This window comes from Protopterus annectens, chromosome 11.part0, assembly GCF_019279795.1.
Source record: "Protopterus annectens isolate FY-2018-M chromosome 11.part0, PAN1.0, whole genome shotgun sequence".
NCBI classification, from domain to species: Eukaryota; Metazoa; Chordata; order Ceratodontiformes; family Protopteridae; genus Protopterus; species Protopterus annectens.
In genome coordinates this window covers 1,229,791,377-1,229,813,594 of record NC_056745.1, presented here as the reverse complement: position 1 = coordinate 1,229,813,594, position 22,218 = coordinate 1,229,791,377, and the positions used below count along the sequence as shown (strand labels likewise).

Here is a 22,218-nt window from a genome sequence, read left to right as displayed (position 1 = left end):
TGTGGAACAACTTTTTCCTATTAGACCTCACACAAAACATTGAAACAAGTGCATCAGTCCTCACCACAGAAGTAGTACTGGAATTCATTTTCATAGTGGCATTTAAATGAATACCAGTTCTACACCACCTGTTCATCTGCTAATCTCACCCCTTGCAACCATGTAGCCAGGGATGACAAACATTACATAACAACATCCAGCTACCATGGTAGGGGGGAGTTAGGAATGTATAAAACGTGTGTATCTTTCGGCTTTTCCCGGTCAGGGGTAGCCACAGTGGAACTCTGGTCTGCTAATGATTGGCAGTAGATTTTTCCGTACTGAGTTGCCAGCCCTGACGCACAACCTTCAACGAAGGTATGCCCATTCACGCATGTCTCCACACAGAAGACGCTTTAGCTGAGAATCGAACAGGACAACGTCTTACTGTGAGGTGACAATGCTACCGCAGCACCACCACTGCAGTAATGTATAAAAAATGTGTAATCTGCACCAAATTACTACTATACTCCCAATTTATCACCTCCCTTTATTGAAGGCCTATGGTACTGGGAGAAATAAGTGTGCCTATAGGGGGTGGGGTTTGATGTTGGGGGGATAAGGGTCAAGAAATAATTCACAAATGCATCCAGCATATCCATTCACACCTATTTATTTAAAGTCCTGAAAGAGTGACATATAAATATATTTTATTCATAGTAAAGAAATTAATTTATGATTACTTTCATCATCACTTATTACTGATAATAGAAATGTTCATTTAACTTGCTAACAAGTTATGAAATGTTAATATTGTTTTGCAACACTCAATTACAAATGTGGGATTTTGATGGAACACTATTTTGCAAGGGCACCTGCTGAAATTCTGAAGACTGTAGCTCACCCAACAACCCTTGTAATAGTGAAACTGAAAACATCCCTCTCCCTTTGTGTTACAATGATCTCAGAGATCGTATAGACAAATAGCAGATGTGGTAGGCATATGGCTTGTCCTCTCATAACCCAATGTAACAGAGATGTGGTGGGCACAGCTGAACCCCCCCCCTACATTAAAGCTTGTGGGAGGTCACGCCACCCATAAAAGTACATTTATGATGTTGCAGTAAGTTTTGTGAATCACTGGATTGCTTGTGTAACTGCTCATTATTTTTCATAGTTGTTGGAGGGACAAATACATGTTTCACACGTCTGACAGAAAAGCGTTTTTTTTTTAATATGGTTTAACTACGTTTCTTTCGTTTTTGTCATATTAAACATTAGAAATTCTGCAACAGATAAGGCTTGGAACTATTTCCAACATGAAATATTGATTGTCTTTAAACCAATCATAAAACTTCCATATTAAAGTAATAGGGACAGTCAGTTCCAGTAATTAACTTCATCCTTAGCGCTCACCCCCACCATTATAAGTGTATGTACACTGTAGAAAACATTCTTGTTGTATAAATTTACTTAAACATTTTGAGTGATGTTTCTGTTGTATTGCAGGCAAACTTGAAGAAGTTCATGGAATATGTCCAAAGCTGCAACATTGAAAAAGTGTGCCGATTGCTTGATAAAGGTCTTGATCCAAATTTTCATGACCCAGACTCAGGAGGTAAGCTCATCTTTAATTACTTATAAAAATAGTTAATTTTTCATGTTTGTTTTTCACACCATATTGTTTACATTCTTTTGTGTTAGTACACTCTTACTTCCATTAAGTACACATAGTTGAACCAGCTAAAATGCTCTCAGATTAGCAAGCTTTGGGGAAAACACAAAACAAAATTGCATTCCGTAGAAACGCATCAGTAAACTGATTACAGTGATGTCTGAAACAAGGAAGTTGTCTGCTTGGGTTGTATAGATAAAGACATACTCTATAAATTTGAAACTGTTGGCAGGGATTGACTTACACTTAGTTCGGCTGTTATGAGGATAGAATTTTAGGACGTCAATGAGCAATTGCTTGGAGAAATTGAAATAATGCAAGATTTGTTGGTTCTTTAGTTTGTATGTTCAGTTGTCAAGCTTACAGCTTACAGTCCTTCAATAAATTAACCTGCCATAATCCTATAATGATATTTTCTAGTTCCTGTATGTATGTCAAGGTAGTCTTTTGAAGGAAGTTAATTGTTGACTTCTAATAGTAAGTGGACACTTACTCCATTCCTTAGTCTTGGAAGGTATACAGTTTATCTGTCTACTTTGTTTTCTTGTTATTCATACTTATTATGTTCCTTGATATGGAATTTGCTCCCTTAGCTATGTATTACAGACATAAACTTTCAAACAGAACTAGATCAGATATTGTCTAATAAACCAGGCAAAGGCCATCTCTAAGTAAGCTATAAGACTCAGAATATAATGTCTGTTTGTGAACTCTTTCTCAGTAGTTCAAGTACTGTAACCCTGTATTTTTTTTATAATAAATAACTGTCCCTATTCGGGTAATTTCAGGTGACTTAGGAGAAAGCTACAAAATCTGGCATTGTAATCAGCTGCAAAGATCGATGAAGTATATTTAGTAATGGTTAAAATCAGTACGATCTAAATTGATATAATAAGCTCTCTGGAATGATTGGTCATGCCCTTTAGAATAACATGGACTACAGAACAGACTTTTCTGGCTCTGGTAGGTACACAGAGTACTGTTTTAAGTGTAAATTGTTTCCAGAAATCATTTTTTTCTGGATCGTTAGATATGATGGTATTTTTAATGATCTTCCCATTTATTTTGTAATTATAATTTATGTGCTTTTGCCAAGTCTCATGATGTTGCATTTATTGACATTTTGTTACCCATCTTAGAGAACTTTGCCCTTGCCTGTTGAATTTATTATATAATCCATTTTGAAGTAATAAACGTATTTGTTTTCTAAAGACCACTTTCAGCTTTCCGCTTTTGTACCCAAGAATAGTCCAAAAACAAGCAGTCATAGTATAGACCTATACCCCCATCAGAATAGACATAAAAATCCTTGTCCTGATTTCTAGTACCCTTTGCATATCCAACGTACCCACTGAATTATGTATGAAATGAAATGAGATTTAATATATTTCATTTGTCATTATTCCCATATGTGGAATGGTGATGAATATGTTAGCTCTAAACCTGAAGTCTTTATTTAGACAAATACACTGTCACATTACCTGAAGCTTGGTCTTGTCCATGAAACCTAAAATAAAATCAGCAGTTACATAATAATAATAATAATGCAGTATTAATATCGCTATAGCTTACTTATCTGACTATTGGCCAGATTCCAAAAGAGTTGCTGTTAGTATAAGTATGCCTGATTCTGAAAGACTCAATGTCAGTGTAAATGTCTTATTTCAATGAAAGGCCTGTCGATAAACAGGCTTGCACAGGGGGCCACATTCCAAAAACACCTGCTGTCAGCCTGATGCCAGTGTTAAGTGGTTACTTACACTGAGAACAAGTCTTTTGGAATCAGGCTGTATACTTCTGAGCTTCTGAGAAAAGGACATGATAGTTCTACAAGTGTAAGGAATATGTCACATCTTTAGTTACTAATTCCAAGTCAGTAAATAAGCAAACACACTTTGGCACCAGATGTCAAACTTTAAAGGAATTCTAAGCTTTTTTAGTCCCTTGTGTGAAATTTCAAAGCACAGCATATATATTTCTAGTGCGTCAGTCTAATTCATGTGTATCCTTACTAAGTTGCCTCATAAAGACATTTTTTGTGGCAGTCAAGTCCATATAAGTGTAGTCCACTTAAGCAAAATGTTCATATATCCTTCCCTGAAGTTATGCCACCCTGGAGTTAATTATATTAAATACGGGGTCTTGTTCTCCCAAAAAATGAAAATCTATTTTTACATCATTTCTACAATGAATTTCACTTAAGCTTTACTATACAAAAGCCATCAAGTTTACTTCTGCCTTGACTTACAGCACCTAGCAATCTGTGTACCATTTTGTTGGGAGAGGCTATGGAATTTAAAGCATGAACAGTGTCAGTGATGTAAAAAAGTACTTATGTATGTGGATTGTTTACTAAAAAAGAAAAGGAACTAGTTAAAATATTTCTGAAATCGAGTACTCTCAGGAAGAACATAACAGAGGCCACTTCAGACATATAAAGAATGTGTATCACTAATCAGGAAAAGAATTCAAATATAATATTAAATCCCATGTTCACACACTGAACTACACTACACTTAACTTAAACTACAGTGTATTGACAACATAAGTTAAACCAAGAAACTGGGTAAAAATCAAAAGGCTCAATTTGCTTCCTTACCATAAAGCAAAGAAATGGTTCATTATACTTCCTTTGAGCTATTTACCTTTTAACTTAAAGATATGTTACATTACTCAAATATGACTCTCTATTTGAAATGTGGTACCAACTTAGAATTTATGCATTGCTTGAAGGTATTTAGAGATTTAAAATAGACACCCACTACACAAAAGCACAGATAGACAGACATGCACATACACATGCATGCACACACAGGTTACCTTTAGTACATCGACAGCCCACAACATGAAATTCCACTTCTCCAACATGGCAGAACATCGACAAATGAAGAGCTGAAGTTTCCTGCACGGGAAGTTACCATTTGACCATCCACCTGAACTTTCCCCTATATCCACACGGTAGTGCATTCTCAGAGTTGGAATATTAAGTTAGGGGGTTATGGAGGACGTAGCCCCCCCACATTTGTGTAGTTGGTTTAATGGCAGTTTTTCATTTCTGGATGGTCAAACGGTAACTTACTGTGTGGGAAACTTCGGCTCTTCATTTGTTGTTCTGCCGTGTCGTGGAAGTGGAATTCGATGTTGTGGGCTGTTGATGTACTAAAGGTAACCCATGGACACACACATACATACATGCACACACACATGCAAACATTCTCATTTTTTTCTGCCAAATAATGCATCTTAATCACTTTAAATTTCTCTTTATAGAGATTCTGATACAAACTGTATGCTACATTTTTCAGCTTTATTTCAATACCTCTGTCCATCGTTTGCCTTTATGAGGATGAAATCTCTAGAACTGCACACAATTACTACATTAGTCTGGATAGGATGTCCTGATCTACCTCCACAGATGCTTGGTAACATCTCGATTTCTTTAAGTGATGCTTACTCATGTTGGTAATGTTATTCTAATGGTCTTCCTCACGGCTCTCTGACATTGCTTACTTACCTTAAGTCAACTGAAAAGAGCATTACTAATGTTAATTCTCTTCACCTCTTTTGTTGTGATGTAGTTTGTCTTTTGTCTAATAATGTCTTAGGTTTTTGCTTTTCAGGTACCTCACTCTACATTTTCCAATTGGCCTTATGGCGCAGTGCCTTACTATAGTAATTCCCTTCTCATCATTTCTCCATCTTCTTTTGCATAAACCCCATTCGATAAATCAATATCATCAAACAAGCAGTCTCTCAATATGACATATTTCATATTAATAAGAATATTTACAAGAATATATTTTTATCAACTGTTATATGTTTAGCACAAATGTCAAGTCATTTATATGTAAACCTTGTATTTGTAATTATAGTCATTGTTACATGTTAAATATAGTTCCTCTGCTATAGGATTTTTGTCCAGTCATACTTTCCCTGTAATCAAGTATAAAATAAAATAAATAAATACATAATTAAGACCCTAAAAAGGACTACCCTCAGCAATGTTATTCACATTTCCATGTTGTTATTCTTTCATATGACTGGATTCCATTTATAATGATTGCATCCAGCTGTCAAGGCATAGTTTTACCTATGCTGTCATTATAGGCTACAGTCAGTCCCATGTGTCCACTAACTTTTAAACTGTGCTGCACTGGATGTCTTGCTAAAATCGGTGTCAAGCCAGTCCACCTCCTGTTTTCTACAGAAGCCTGGTAGTCTGGTCACAGAACTATTGCTCACTTTTTGTGGCCTGATCTTCTTGTTATGAATCTATGCTGACTTGCACACTCATCTCTAGGTACTTTAAAATTCTTTTATTCCATAATTTTACCTACAACTGAGGTCAGATTTGCAGGGAGGTAGCTTCTGTTCTTTGTTTGATTCTTTTTCTAGTGAAAGTAATCCACATCCACCTTTTCAAGTTTTGTAGAATATTCTTCTCGTCAGAAATATTGTTGAAAAGTTTAGTGGCTTATCATTTCCTTCAGTGCTTTTTTCAGGTAATCCTATGATGACCACATCTAACCCATTGCCTTGCTCACCTTTACCTTTTGGAACTCCTCTAGTATACTTCTTTCCATAATGATAATGATTTTTGGTAAAGTACACTAGTAGAAACAGGTCAACAGTATGACTAAAACAGAATAAATGACAGATCTTCTATACTAAAAATATTTGATGTTTACAGCTTCATTTAAACCAGGAGGAAGGTGAGCAGCCAGCCAAATCTGCCACTCAACTTTCTTCTTTTCAACTTTATTCTTAAAATCTCCTCCCCTTAAATCCATATGTACCAAATCCAAGACAGAAAAAAAATGAATTTCTTAAAATTGGGACATTTTTCAGAATTTTTGTACAGCACGTTATTCTCGTCATGTTCCCTAATTCTTTTTTTTTAAAGTATAGAAAATCTGTCACTAATTCTGTTTCATCCATCAAGGGTTAACATCAGTGCTTTCCTATTGATTAACTGTTTTAAAAATTTGGCTTAAATATGGCTGCATTATTATGTGGTTGTTTCTGATGAAGTCTTTGGATGAATAGCTGATTAAAAAATGTGGTTTATGCTAAAAGAATTGTGTCGAGCACCTGTTTCCACCAGTGTACTTTACTGTTTGGTTGCTTCTCTCTGGTTCCTGGTTGTTTCAGTTTTTCATTGTTGGTTATGATATTTGGCACATTTTGTTCTTGTTACCTGTTGGATCACCAGGCCCCTCTTCAGTTAATTGAGCTATACTTTTCCTGTCACCAAGATGGATATTGCCTGGGAGGGGCCTACACTCGCACAGCCATAAGGAGCGGTTTGCATTTTTTTCCTTATTTTCTTCCTGGTCCTACCTGCACACACTCTGTCATGTATCAGGAAGAGATGTGAAAGGGGCATTCCCACAAACCAGTCTGGCCCCTCCATATGCAGCATGACTAGTGGTGTCCTCTAGACTTATCAAGAATTAGGCTTTGTCTGATGTACCACTGAATGCACATAAACCCTTATTACCCCCTCCCCCCAGGAGAGGCAAGCAAACCATGTACCTTCACTCACCTCCCTCCCAGCTTGGCCCCACCAGTGATGTTATTCAAACCCCGTTCACCAGCATCATAGTTAGGACACCATCCCTCTGTGTCAAGGAGCCAAGCTATAATTTCCTTGAATGTGCTCCAGATCCTGTTCGATCAGGCTCCTCTCTCATTAGCTAGAAGTGCTATATGCCTGTCTGTGTTACACATGTTCATGAATCAGTGCATTTCTTTAGATCGCAGACATGCTGAGTGAAGCTCTTTCTTGCATACATCACAACCTTCTTCAAGAAAATAACCATCCTCTTACTCTTTAGCCATCTTAGGTTTTCAAATTGTAGTTTACTATTCATGCACTTTACTTTTTTTTTTTTTTTTATAAAATATAGTATCCTTCATAAAACATTAGCTTTCTTTTGACACTTGTCATTGATGTTGTGCATATTCCATTTTTTATTTCCTTATGTAAAAGCCAAACATGTCAAGCGTCTTTATGATCTGTCCCTCTCTCTCTTTCTCTCTCACTGTCTCTCTTTGGGTAATAATGTATGTCTTGGAACAGAATGTTTGCCATTCTTCAACAGTCACGGTCTTTGCACTGATCCAGCAAACATAACACAGTGTATCAGTTAGAGCTGTAATCAATGTATAGGTGGAAAATTACTTAATTTTCTACTTGTGTTACATTTCCTCATATATAGCAGAACCTGCAAATCTTCTATATTTTTCTTCTTGTTTCTGTACTCTACCATTAATCTGCTATTAATCCTGTTAGAACAGTCATTACTCACTTTTATATATATATATTTTTGTTAACATTACCACTGCCTTCCAGTTATTTTGTTTGTCTTTCCCATTGTGTTATATTTCAAATGTGAATACAATCTGTTCAATTTCTTGACAATTCCTCAGTCTCAGATTTTTCCATCTTATCCTTTCCAGCTCTAGGAAGTCCCTGCTCAGTGTTTTTACCATGTTAAATACTCCCACATCTTTGCCGAAAGGGGCACAATTTTCCTATCCAATATCATTAGTAAATACTTTAATAAAACCTACGTCCTGTGCAGACATAGCCTAAAATGCTGTGCTTAAATTTAATTAATTATGTAGTTTGTCTAACTGGGACAAAAATAAACATATTGTTAAGAATGAATATATTCAAAGTTCTTAAAGGGGTCATGTGATCTAAAACACTAAGGATGTAGTCACATTGTCTATACAGCGTGTGGAACTGATAATTTGTTTTCTATACTGCTGAACTAATAAACCAGTGAAGTTTGCATTTTTTTTTTCTTAAAATATATTGAGGTACATTTCTACTGCTCAGTTGTCATTTTCTTTGAAAATCCTACTACCAGAGTAACAACACAGTCTATTATTTTATTTTAAGTAAGTATAACAATTCCCTAATATTAAACTCAGAGTTTTTTGTTTCTATATAACCATAATATTTTTCTCCCTTTGTCATAGAGAATCAGTTTGCCTTTTCTGCCGCTAGGAAATGAGCCTCACACTTGTAATATTTCATTTAAAAAGTTACCAGCGGTGTCCTGGATAATCCGTTATGCTATTCAGTATTTTGTACTGAAGCCTTAACAAAATTCAATGTGTTGTTTCCAAGACCTTTTCTTCAAAGTCAAAGATAAGACTGCTACCCACAACCGAATTACCCAGCAGTTATTATACATGCAACCAGAACTCGATTTTTTGTCATAAATATGGACATAAACCTGTTTTTATGCAACATTATCTGCAGATCTTGTACAATTTGGAATATAGTTGTGTAAATTAGATACCCTTTCAGTGAACTAACACAATGTCTTCATTGAAGTTTTAATTATGATTGTGCTTTAAGTTATCGGGTGGTAAACCACCGTTATTTAATGTCACACAAAACAGGTTCCACTACATCTTTTTGACTAGCATCCAAAGTTTTAATGGTCAAAGCTTCAACCAGAGAAAGAAAAGAAATAACAGAATAAAGCACTATACTACAATCCCTTACTTGAGATATCATATTAATTCCTTTTATTACTAATTTATCTCCCAAATGGAGTGTTTATATCATGTCATCGAAAGCCGAAAACACCGAACACCATTTAATCGAATCTAAATAATCTAAAGCACACAATATCGAACATTCAGAACAGCGAATTTTTTCCCTGGGAAAAAATTTGCTATTCCGAAACACATTCACGCAATACAGGCACACCAAAAAAACAGCAATCCACACACTTACACTTAAAATCATACATCTAACCCTACACTAAAGTATACAAACACTACTATCTATCCACTTACCTTAACCCAACCCTAACCCTAAGGTCTATCACTATCGCACACTCACTGTACCCGTGCCCTAACCCTAACTCACTTAACCCGCTCCTAACCCTAAACTCTGTCACTATCGCACACTCACCTCACCAGCGCCCTAATCATAACTCACGTAACCCATGCCCTAAACCTAACATCCACACAATCATGAACTTACCTGAACTCCCCCCCGTAACTTTCCACCACAGTGCTAAAAATAGCAAAGCCACAGAAACGGACAACCAAATTATTTCCCTAGGAAAGAATTCGATGTTCTGCAGCTTCACTATTTCTAGCGTTTGCTGCATAGGGTTCGACATTGTGACATTCAACGTTATCAGCTTTTGATAACGTGATATGAACCCCAAAGGGAGACTGTATCCTTTAAAGTGCTATTTTAGTGTCTTCATGGTGTCTGTGAAATGTAAGCTGGGGATGTCAAGGAAAAGAAATGGGTACATGGTCATATATAATATATAAATGACCAGTGATGAGACTTTTGGTCACAGCTGAGTCAAGATTGTGTAAAACTGTTTAACAGAAATGGCAGTGAGTTTGATGTAGATGTTGTTTTACATAGTACCATATAATATATCTGCAATGATAGAAATGATGAGTTGTATTTCTGTTAATTATTAGTGTGGCAAAGAAAATAGTCACCAGGAAATGGAAATCTGAAACTCTTCCTACAACAGGAGAGCTGGGCTGGAACTAACAAAATTGCTCTACATTACTTGCAATAGAAAAGAGAGACGATGAAGTCAAAGTGGTTACTCTTTGGACTGCTTATATTGATACAGAGTGGATTTGCTGTGCAATAATCTGAAAATGATGAATTATTATAGCATGTTGATTTACATGTAATTTCAGTTGTTTGTATAATATGCACACTCCATAATCATCCTTAAGGCACAATGGAGACTGTCCTTCCACAGTCCCCTTACCTGTCCAGTGATCATCATTGTCTTTGCTAATCTTTATCTCTCTGTCCTTGTGTTTCACACTAACTGTTTGGAAATGTATGAACTGAAGGTAATAATGTTTCTCCAGGATATGGCTTTTGGATATAACTTAAAGCAATTTACATATTAAGCAATGTGGCCAACAAGAATGTGGTATTTTACAGCAAGTTTTAATATACTGATCATATACTTGTCTTTGTATACTCATTTTAAACTGATGTTTTTCAGTTGTATTGTGTATATTTTATTATGGTTGTTATAAATGACATATTGTACCATAAGAAATGTGTAATAAAATATGAATACAAACAAAAAAATGTTAGAGTTGAATAAGAAAAGAGAAATTGTATATATTCCATGACAAGTGTGATAGAGTATATCTCAGAAACAGAATAAGCACACACATGTGATGGCATAAAATTACTTTCTTTATATTACACAGAGCTCAGGAAGATTATTGGTCTTTTTATTTAGCATATTTTGATGTGATGCATATATCAATCCGCTGATATATCAGAGGTTCACTACAGTATGTATCAAAAGCATCCTCCAGATCTCTGTAACAGTTGCACATATAATAAATACTTTGATATAACCTTAAACCAGGCAAGCCCAGACAGCAATATCTGGCCTTTACCCAATGTACCATTATCAAAACATGATGAAAGGGACCTGTATCAATTTGCTGAAGACATGTTTCATCATATCTCTATTAAGTGGAAAAATACTGAACCCCACTCTAATAAAATAAACAAAAAAAACAGCATGGTGTCTTTTGTAGGTGACATTTCCCTCTTTATCCCCTATACCTCATACTGTGAAAGAACAAACTCAGGGAATGTGCAACAATGGGGGTATTAGTAAATTTCGTAAACCTCTACTCAATGATTTCACACTAGGCTACACAGTATAATTGGTGAAGTAAAGAGTCAATCGCCAGTTCTTTGATGAATGGAGAATTCTGTAGAAGGAGAAGTTTGCATTTTTTTATTTATTTTTAAATAGTTAGGTAGCAAAAGAGAAAAAAAAACTAAATATCTTGAGTAAATTAAGAATAAACAAGCAGGGCAGAGGTTATTCCAGTTTTGCCTTAGAGAAGATTTATGGAAATTATGTAATTGTATCACTGGATCACTGCTGAAGTTCCTTTTTGGCTGACTTTGGGAGGATTTTAACATTTGCATCACTTAGGAGGAAATTGATTCAGAACAGGAGCAGAAAAGGAGCGCATCTCATAACTTGCTTTGCTGTTTACTTAGAAAATCACGTTGTTGTTTTGTTGCTTCAAATGCAACAGTTACTTCTGAAACAGTAGTGGAAGCAATCTGATGTGAGCACCACAGCACACCACATTTTAGGACAAGGAATTAAGTAAATAAAGTAGCCCACAGAAAAATGGTCCATCTCTTTAAATTACTGCGTGTTGAACCCACACGCTTGACATTTTCAGGATGCTCTGTTTTAGTTCCAAACACAGCTAGACACAAAGACCAGTCTAAACCTACACTGCTACATATTTGAAGATTGCTATATATGAAGACAGTTGAACATGAATTGATTGACATTTTAAAATGTACAGTTCAGAGATCACCTATGCAGAGGCAGAATTCCTTTCCAGGAAGGCATCTACTAAAAAACTCAATGTAAAATTCAAAAATCTACCTGGAAGAGGCAGAGATCCAACCCATGGAGATAACTGCAAAAAAACTCAATGCGCAAATCAGATATCACCCTTAGAGAGGCTGAGTTCTAATCAGTGTGGGGACATGTTGAAAACACAGTTTACAGCTCAGAAATCTCCCATTTAGAGGCATTGCTCCAATCCATGAAGATACTTGCTGAAAAAACTATGACCAGTTTATCTCTTCCTCAGTGTAGATAGGCAATACATTCTACATTGCCTGTCAAGATACAGACGCATAGCTAAAGTGGAGAAAAGCAGGCAGCCATTACTGGCACAAGTGTTAGGGACTGTGCCTATAGATGCCAATTAATCAGTATTTCAGTACCAGTATTATCAATCTCAGAGTAGCAATTAATATACATAAAAGATAAAAAAAAGCTACTGTTAATTGAGACTGATATATAAGAACTCATAGGCATTGTCAAGAGGTTATAAAATCTGAAGACCAAATTCAATATCAACAAAACAGCTAAACAAAAAAGGTATCCTAAGCATGTAGTACAACCAAAGGAAACCAATACACATTAGCAGCAGCAAAAAAATGCAATTCTCCAGTTGCTCATAAAAGTTCATCCAGAGAGATACATCAGGACAGGTAAAAGATCCATATGTAACCTCACTTACAAAATGAGGTACAGATACACTGGGACCTCTAGTGAGAAAATATCAACTCCTGCCAAACTTATTGAGTTGTCAAGCTTAAAGGTGCACTATGTCGTTTCAAAAATCAGTTTCTTGCCTCGGACCGAAGCTGAAAACATTGACACCCACTTAGCTTATCACCTCCCCCTTTGTGACATCACGCATGATGTAACTGTGTTCCTACCCACAGCATCAACTTTTTTTAAAATGTGTGTAAATCTCTAGTACAGTCCTATTTTTGCTCCCTGAGGAATTAGATACCAGAATTTGCGTTCCAGTACTGCTTAAGTCTGCGATCGCTATCATCTAGTGCTAGGAGTGACGATGATTACATTCAAGCGAGAGTGGTAGAAAAACATAACCCTTACCACAAGCACTAGTTACAGTGAACCATTCCTTTCCCTTTACATGTTGTCATGGAATATAGTCAGATCTGCCTCTCAAGATACATGCCTTTGCACCTCACTGTAAATACATGTATTTGAGAACAGTACAGCTTTACCGTATTCCTTTTACATAGCAAACACTCTTTTCTTTAAAAATGGAAACGGCTATTTGTAATTCGTGCTTCTTATAAGTGCTATGCTTTCCTAAATGTCCATCCACATTAAGGCATACATCTCCAGCAGGGACATCAATGTACACATACCTGGTACGGGGGAAAAGGAAAGTATACATCTTCAGTCTCCTTTTTGCTGCATGCTTCACTGTTATGAATGCCCGTACTGCAAGTTTTAAATGCTACTGTAACTTGCACTTTCAATCAATGGCATTCTGCTGATGTCTTGCATAAGACTTCGGAACACCTCATTTGTTGAATGAAATAATCTAATCATTTTACTGCCTGGCAATAACTTTTTATATGAAAGAAGTAATGTGTATGATGGAAGGGCAGCAGCAAAAGCATAACTGTTACAGATCTTATGGAACTGGCAATCTAACCGTTTTATTTACGGAACCGGCAATCGGTCATTTTACTTACTGTACAGGAGTAAGGGAGTGCATTTTTTAACAAGGACAATAGCTAGTTCTTCAGACATTTGGATAATTGAATCAGCAGAGTTACAGCTGACTGGCTCAGTCTATTAGTGATTATTGCCACTTTTTGTTCTGTGCACATGCAGCGGTTCCATTCTTCCATTTTTTTAAAAAGACACTTTTTTACTTTCCAGCACACCTCCCAACTGTCTGGATTTTCACACAAGGACCAGATATTTGACTTATACTTTTGGTCTGTACCTCACAAGCTTTGTGTTTTATGGAAAATCACTCTATATTGCAGGGCCTAATTAATGCCATGCATTTCAGTGTTAGAAATTGCATGCTAACAAAAGAACTGTTATTCCAGCAACTTTATAAGTTTACAAAAGCAATGTTTAACAACCATCACATATTTCTGGGTCATTGTCTGTTCATTAATTTCAGCTTTGTCCAGATTTCTTATTCTGAGTGTTATGTTTGCCATTATTGCCATGGATTATTATTTTATCAGGTTTACTACTCACTTACCTGATAAATAACATTGTTGAGCAACAGGATGACAAATACATTTAATAAGATTTTTTTGTTGGTCTGTTTGCTCTTCTTGTAGTACTTAACTGTGGATATTGTTGTTTATTTATTGGCATTTGATTACCGGGAAAGTCCAACTGGGTAGGAGTCCATTTTAAATGGAGTCCTGTGAAGAAAATTTGCAAAGAATTACAAAACATTTTAAGACTAAGAATTTTACAGTGTTAAACAATAATACAAAAAATGAATACAGTTTAAACAATTAAACCAAATTATAATACAGAGTATGAAAATATTAGTTAAGAATAGATGCAAGTTATATGGCAATGTTTTCATAGTTAAAGAAATTTTATCCAGTTTATAGAGAAAGTAATGGGAAGTTAGTATAATACAAACAGAAATTGCAATAAAAAATCAGGGAGAGCAGGTCTATTGTATATTTAGAGAGAAATTGCTAGAAGTAAGGAATTGAGGGAAGAAGGAAGAGTAAAGAGATGAAAGGTACGACTAGGTATTTGTCTACATTTAGGGATATCCTGATGGTGAGTAAGAACAGGTCCAGCTGTTGGCTAGGAAGTCATTCAGAATGTTTTTTAAGGATGGGAAGGAGGGTACTGACCTGATGGATATAGGTAAGGAGTTCCAGACCTTAGCAACATGGTACAGACAATGCCCATCAAATTTGATTGGTTTAGGATAGACAGGAGGTTTTGGTCACTGGAATGTAATAATCGACTAAGAACATAGTTGTGTAGAATGTTATTTAGTGCAGGACAGGCATATGGATTTGGGATAATTTTATAGTTGGCAAGAAGCTGTGTATATGTTACTTGATGGGGTAGTTCTAATCAATTTTTGCCTTTTTAGTGCTCTTCAATGTGACTTCTGAAAGGTGTATTTGCTGCAAGTTTAGCTACTTTGTTATGGCGTTGCTCAAATTATTGTGATGACTTAAGACTAGCAATGATGGGCGAAAGACGTGTGGGGAGCAGATAAGTAATGGCAAGTGTAGCTTTAGTTACATTGGTGAGAAAGTTTTTGGCTGTATAAGCACACTTAGTTTTTAATGCGTTTTTCTTATGCAACTATGTATATGTAGGCCGAATTTAAGATTAACATCGACAATCATCCCTAATTATTTACTATTAGAAGTGACTTCAGTGGTTGTATTATACAAAGAGAGGACTTTATTTTTGTTTTTCCATGGGAGAGTGATTTTGGGGTAAAAAGTAGTAGTTTGTTTTTATTTTTAGGGCTGGGCATGAGTTGAGTAACACAGCTGTTTCAGTTGCGTTTAAAGCTTCATGAGTAATTTTGTGGAGGTGAGACGCATTGTCAGATGTGTAAATGAGTGGAAACACCTGCGTACTGTGTTAGGGAGATCTGTTGTGTGAATGTGTTGAGGGTGATGGTGATAATGTTAAAGAGGCGGGGACCAAGGAGAGAGCCTTCTGCTACACTGGTGGTGATTGGGAGGTATGGAGAGATGGTGGACTCTGATTTTACTGACTGATATCTATTGGATTGGTAGCCTCTGAGCCATAGAAAGGTGGGCTGTGAGAGACCTAATGAGAACATTTGAAGTAGACATTTGCTGTGACCAACTGTGTTGAAGGTTTTAGACAAGTCTAGAAATAAGGAAACTAGTTTGCCAATATCTCTTGCTTTATTGACAGTTTCTATACAGAGTAGAAGTGCAGTGTTAGTACTATGGGAAGGATGGAAGCCATGTTGTCTGCAAAATAGGTGAGAAGGAGGGTAGGATTGCTGTAGGTTTAAAGTTGATAATGCCATGACTTTACTTAGAGTGCTGAGAGTACAGTACATCAATAGAATGGCAGAGATGTGCATTCATTCCCTTTGTGCAGACAGTATTATTTGCTTCCACTGTCAGCTTGTTTAGCCTTCTGTAATGATGCCATAGCTCTCAGCAGAATCAAGGACAAATGCAGAAATAATGAAGGACAATCACAGACACTCTTAAAATATTACTACTATTAACTTCCAAATCTTAACTTCAGACAATGACAGAATAAAGGAACATGAACTAATTATCAATTTCTGAGGTCTATAGCTCAAATTACTGCCTTTATTTAGAAAATTTAATTGCCTTTTCTCTGCTACTAGTTTTAAAAGAGATTAAGAGTGTCATAGCTAAAATTAGTCAAAATCAGGGACATCCCTGAAAATCAAGGACTGTTGAAAGGGTTGAATAAAGCAATTACAGTGTGTGGAGACTGGTACAGCTATTTCACATCAACAGTGACTTATTAGTTTGGAAGGTGTTCATTTATGTGATGACATAAAGGACAAGATTGTCTAATTGTAGTTATTAATGCCCCACAACATTGCAGACTGTGAAGTGGCCCTACTTCAACAGCCTGTCAAGGTGATAGTTATGTTTTCCCTAGCGGATAGGGGGTATTTGTTAGCAATGTACCTGAGGTATTTTTGTATACAGCCACTGGCAGTTAATTCTGAATATTATGGGTATGCCTGATAATAAGCTAACTCAGAATATTAAGGGTATGACTGATAATAAGCTAACTCAGAATATTAAGGGTATGCCTGATAATAAGCTAACTCAGAATATTAAGGTATGCTTGATAATAAGCTACTTTCTGTGGTACAGGGTTTTATTCTAGCTACTTTCTGTGTTACAGGGTTTGATTCTATCTACTTTTGTCTCCCTGTTGTGTGACATTGAGCAAGTGACAATGCTTTTAGGGCAACTGGAATTTGGTCTAGGCTCCTAAGTCTTCTCCTGGCATGCATGCCTGGTAAGTAGTTATGAATCTACAGTACAGAGAGTTACATCTCACAAGCATGGGGCAAATGTTGAGCGCGCGCACACACACACACACACACGCGTGTGCGCATGCATCATTCTGCTGAGTTGCAAGGATTTACATTACTTTTATAACAATAAAAGTTATTTTTCATGGAACAGTATTTGATGGTGAAAGCTTTTGCTTATAATGTTGTCTCAGCTATAAGTGGTGTTTTATTATCTTATAAGTCACACACACACACACACACACACACACACACACACAAACACACACACACACACACATGCACCAAAACCAGGGAGAGAATGTATTAAAAAACAACTGCTGGTAATACAAAGTTGCTGTGTTGGAAATGACTCGATCTCAAAGTAGTCCTGAGAGGCAATGTATTTCCTGCATGTGGTACAGCTAAGAGGCAATGATGTCTAGATTCCTTTGGCCATTTCCCTATATGTGTATACCTTTTAGTCCTTTTTGTTTGCCTCTTTCTGTGTTGCTCTCTCTATACATACAAAATAAAATAGTGTCGTATATGAGGAAGGACAGTGATGTACATCATTTAGATATACATTCAAAGCTAGAGTGCCAGTGTACAATGGTAACAGCCCTAATTGCCATGGAGTTAGCAGTTCTCTGCCATCTGAATACAGTATGCAAGAAGGCCATGATGAAACTAACACAAAGTGATCACTTTCATCAAGCGCAAACTTTTCAAAAGGCCTTTTTACCAGTAGTAATATGACCTAGCAGTTATTCTATGTAAGGAAGAGGTTGTGAAAATAGGTGAACTTGGTCCCAAACCAAAATTCTATGATGCAACACTTTTTAGGAAATTAGCTTAATTACATATTTTCAATATATTGGTACCCCATGATAAGGATGAAATCCCAGCTGCAATCCCCTATCATAGACATGATCCTTACCATGGTGTGTGTGTGCATGTATGCTATGTATCAGCCTCAAGGTCACATAAATCCCATGTAGATTTTCTAGGCAAAAGGTGATGTGTAACCGGTACTTATCAGGAGACTAGCCACTCTGCTGCACTGCCTTCAGTTGCATTTCTGAGAAAGTGTCTAACAGCCTTTGGTGGCATATATCTAACACTTTGGTATGTACTGACATAGTGTCTAGCAGCCTTTGGTGGCACATATCTAACACCTTGGTATGTACTGACATAGTATCTAGCAGCCTTTGGTGGCACATATCTAACACCTTGGTATGTACTGACATAGTGTCTAACAGCCTTTGGTGGCGCATATCTAACACTTTGGTATGTACTGACATAGTATCTAGCAGCCTTTGGTGGCACATATCTAACACCTTGGTATGTACTGACATAGTATCTAGCAGCCTTTGGTGGCACATATCTAACACCTTGGTATGTACTGACATAGTGTCTAACAGCCTTTGGTGGCGCATATCTAACACTTTGGTATGTACTGACATAGTATCTAGCAGCCTTTGGTGGCACATATCTAACACTTTGGTATGTACTGACATAGTGTCTAGCAGCCTTTGGTGGCGCATATCTAACACTTTGGTATGTACTGACATAGTGTCTAGCAGCCTTTGGTGGCGCATATCTAACACTTTGGTATGTACTGACATAGTGTCTACAGCCTTTGGTGGCACATATCTAACACTTTGGTATGTACTGACATAGTGTCTAGCAGCCATTGGTGGCACATATCTAACACTTTGGTATGTACTGACATAGTGTCTAGCAGCCTTTGGTGGCACATATCTAACACTTTGGTATGTACTGACATAGTGTCTAGCAGCCTTTGGTGGCACATATCTAACACTTTGGTATGTACTGACATAGTGTATAGCAGCCTTTGGTGACATATATCTAATACTTTGGTATGTACTGACATAGTGTCTAGCAGCCTTTGATGGCATACATCTAACACTTTGGTATGTACTGACATAGTGTCTAGAAGCATTTGGTGGCACATATCTAACACTTTGGTATGTACTGACATAGTGTACAGCAGCCTTTGGTGGCATATATCTAACACTTTGGTATGTACTGACATAGTGTCTAGCAGCCTTTGGTGGCACATATTTAACACTTTGTTATGTACTGACATAGTGTATAGCAGCCTTTGGTGGCATATATTTAACACTTTGGTATGTACTGATATAGTGTCTAGCAGCCTTTGGTGGCATATATCTAACACTTTGGTATGTACTGACATAGTGTCTAGCAGCCTTTGGTGGCATATATCTAACACTTTTGTGTGTACTGACGTAGTGTCTAACAGCCTTTGGTGGCACATATCTAACACTTTGGTATGTACTGACATAGTGTCTAGCAGCCTTTGGTGGCACATATTTAACACTTTTGTATGTACTGACATAGTGTCTAGCAGCCTTTGGTGGCACATATCTAACACTTTGGTATGTACTGACATAGTGTCTAGCAGCCTTTTGTGGCATATATTTAACACTTTGGTATGTACTGACATAGTGTCTAACAGTCTTTGGTGGCATATATCTAACACTTTGTTATATACTGACATAGTGTCTAGCAGCCTTTGGTAGCACATATCTAACACTTTGGTATGTACTGACATAGTGCCTAGCAGCCTTTGGTGGCATATATATAACACTTTGGTATGTACTGATATAGTGTCTAACAGCCTTTGGTGGCATATATCTAACACTTTGGTATGTACTGACATAGTGTCTAGCAGCCTTTGGTGGTACATATCTAACACTTTGATATGTATTGACATAGTGTCTAGCAGCCTTTGGTGGCATATATCTAACACTTTGGTATGTACTGACATAGTGTCTAGCAGCCTTTGGTGGCACATATCTAACACTTTGGTATGTACTGATATAGTGTCTAGCAGCCTTTGGTGGCACATATCTAACACTTTGGTATGTACTGACATAGTGTCTAGCAGCCTTTGGTGGCATATATCTAACACTTTGGTATGTACTGACATAGTATCTAGCAGCCTTTGGTGGCACATATCTAACACCTTGGTATGTACTGACATAGTGTCTAACAGCCTTTGGTGGTGCATATCTAACACTTTGGTATGTACTGACATAGTGTCTACAGCCTTTGGTGGCACATATCTAACACTTTGGTATGTACTGACATAGTGTCTAGCAGCCTTTGGTGGCACATATCTAACACTTTGGTATGTACTGACATAGTGTCTAGCAGCTTTTGTTGGCATATATCTAACACTTTGGTATGTACTGAAATAGTGTCTAGCAGCCTTTGGTGGCATATATCTAACACTTTGGTATGTACTGACATAGTATCTAGCAGCCTTTGGTGGCACATATCTAACACTTTGGTATGTACTGACATAGTTTCTAGCAGCCTTTGGTGGCACATATCTAACACTTTGGTATGTACTGACATAGTGTCTACAGCCTTTGGTGGCACATATCTAACACTTTGGTATGTACTGACATAGTGTCCAGCAGCCTTTGGTGGCACATATCTAACACTTTGGTATGTACTGACATAGTGTCTAGCAGCCTTTGGTGGCACATATCTAACACTTTGGTATGTACTGACATAGTGTCTAGCAGCCTTTGGTGGCATATATCTAACACTTTGGTATGTATTGACATAGTGTCTAGCAGTCTTTGGTGGCATATATATACCACTTTGGTATGTACTGACATAGTGTCTAGCAGCCTTTGGTGGCACATATCTAACACTTTGTTATGCACTGACATAGTGTATAGCAGCCTTTGGTGGCATATATCTAATACTTTGGTATGTACTGACATAGTGTCTAGCAGCCTTTGGTGGCATATATCTAACACTTTGGTATGTACTGACATAGTGTCAAGCAGCATTTGGTGGCACATATCTAACACTTTGGTATGTACTGACATAGTGTCTAGCAGCCTTTGGTGGCATATTTCTAACACTTTGGTGTGTACTGACATAGTGTCTAGCAGCCTTTGGTGGCACATATCTAACACTTTGGTATGTACTGACATAGTGTCTAGCAGCCTTTGGTGGCACATATTTAACACTTTGGTATGTACTGACATAGTGTCTAGCAGCCTTTGGTGGCACATATTTAACACTTTGGTATGTACTGACATAGTGTCTAGCAGCCTTTTGTGGCATATATTTAACACTTTGGTATGTACTGACATAGTGTCTAACAGCCTTTGGTGGGATATATCTAACACTTTGTTATATACTGACATAGTGTCTAGCAGCCTTTGGTAGCACATATCTAAAACTTTGGTATGTACTGACATAGTGTCTAGCAGCCTTTGGTGGCATATATCTAACACTTTGGTATGTACTGACATAGTGTCTAGCAGCCTTTGGTGGCACATATCTAACACTTTGGTATGTACTGACATAGTGTATAGCAGCCTTTGGTGGCATATATCTAACACTTTGGTGTGTACTGACATAGTGTCTAGCAGCCTGTGGTGGCATATATCTAACACTTTGGTGTGTACTGACATAGTGTCTAGCAGCCTTTGGTGGCATATATCTAACACTTTGGTATGTACTGACATAGTGTCTAGCAGCCTTTGGTGGCACATATTTAACACTTTGGTATGTACTGACATAGTGTCTAGCAGCCTTTGGTGGCACATACCTAACACTTTGGTATGTACTTACATAGTGTCTAGCAGCCTTTTGTGGCATATATTTAACACTTTGGTATGTACTGACATAGTGTCTAACAGCCTTCGGTGGGATATATCTAACACTTTGTTATATACTGACATAGTGTCTAGCAGCCTTTGGTAGCACATTTCTAACACTTTGGTATGTACTGACATAGTGTCTAGCAGCCTTTGGTGGCATATATCTAACACTTTGGTATGTACTGATATAGTGTCTAGCAGCCTTTGGTGGTATATAATCTAACACGTTGGTATGTACTGACATAGTGTCTAGCAGCCTTTGGTGGTACATATCTAACACTTTGATATGTACTGACATAGTGCCTAGCAGCCTTTGGTGGCTTATATCTAACACTTTGGTATGTACTGACATAGTGTCTAGCAGCCTTTGGTGGCACATATCTAACACTTTATGTTCTACTTATTTTCAATCTTTAGCAAGTAGTGTTTTATTTATTTATTTTACATTTGTTTACCGGGTAGTGTCTGGCTGGGCTGGAT

The 22,218-nt window shown here is 37.1% G+C and overlaps 1 protein-coding gene across 5 annotated transcripts in view; it reads left to right on the top strand.

Moving 5' to 3' along the window:
* Window positions 1-22,218, top strand: part of SHANK3 (SH3 and multiple ankyrin repeat domains 3) — a 7,266,504-nt gene that overhangs the window by 2,439,376 nt on the left and 4,804,910 nt on the right. For all 5 annotated transcript variants that reach the window (XM_044088609.1, XM_044088608.1, XM_044088610.1 and 2 more), the window contains one exon: window positions 1,489-1,597. In XM_044088609.1, the coding sequence (XP_043944544.1) occupies window positions 1,489-1,597 (109 nt within the window). The remainder of the gene's footprint in view (window positions 1-1,488; window positions 1,598-22,218) is intronic.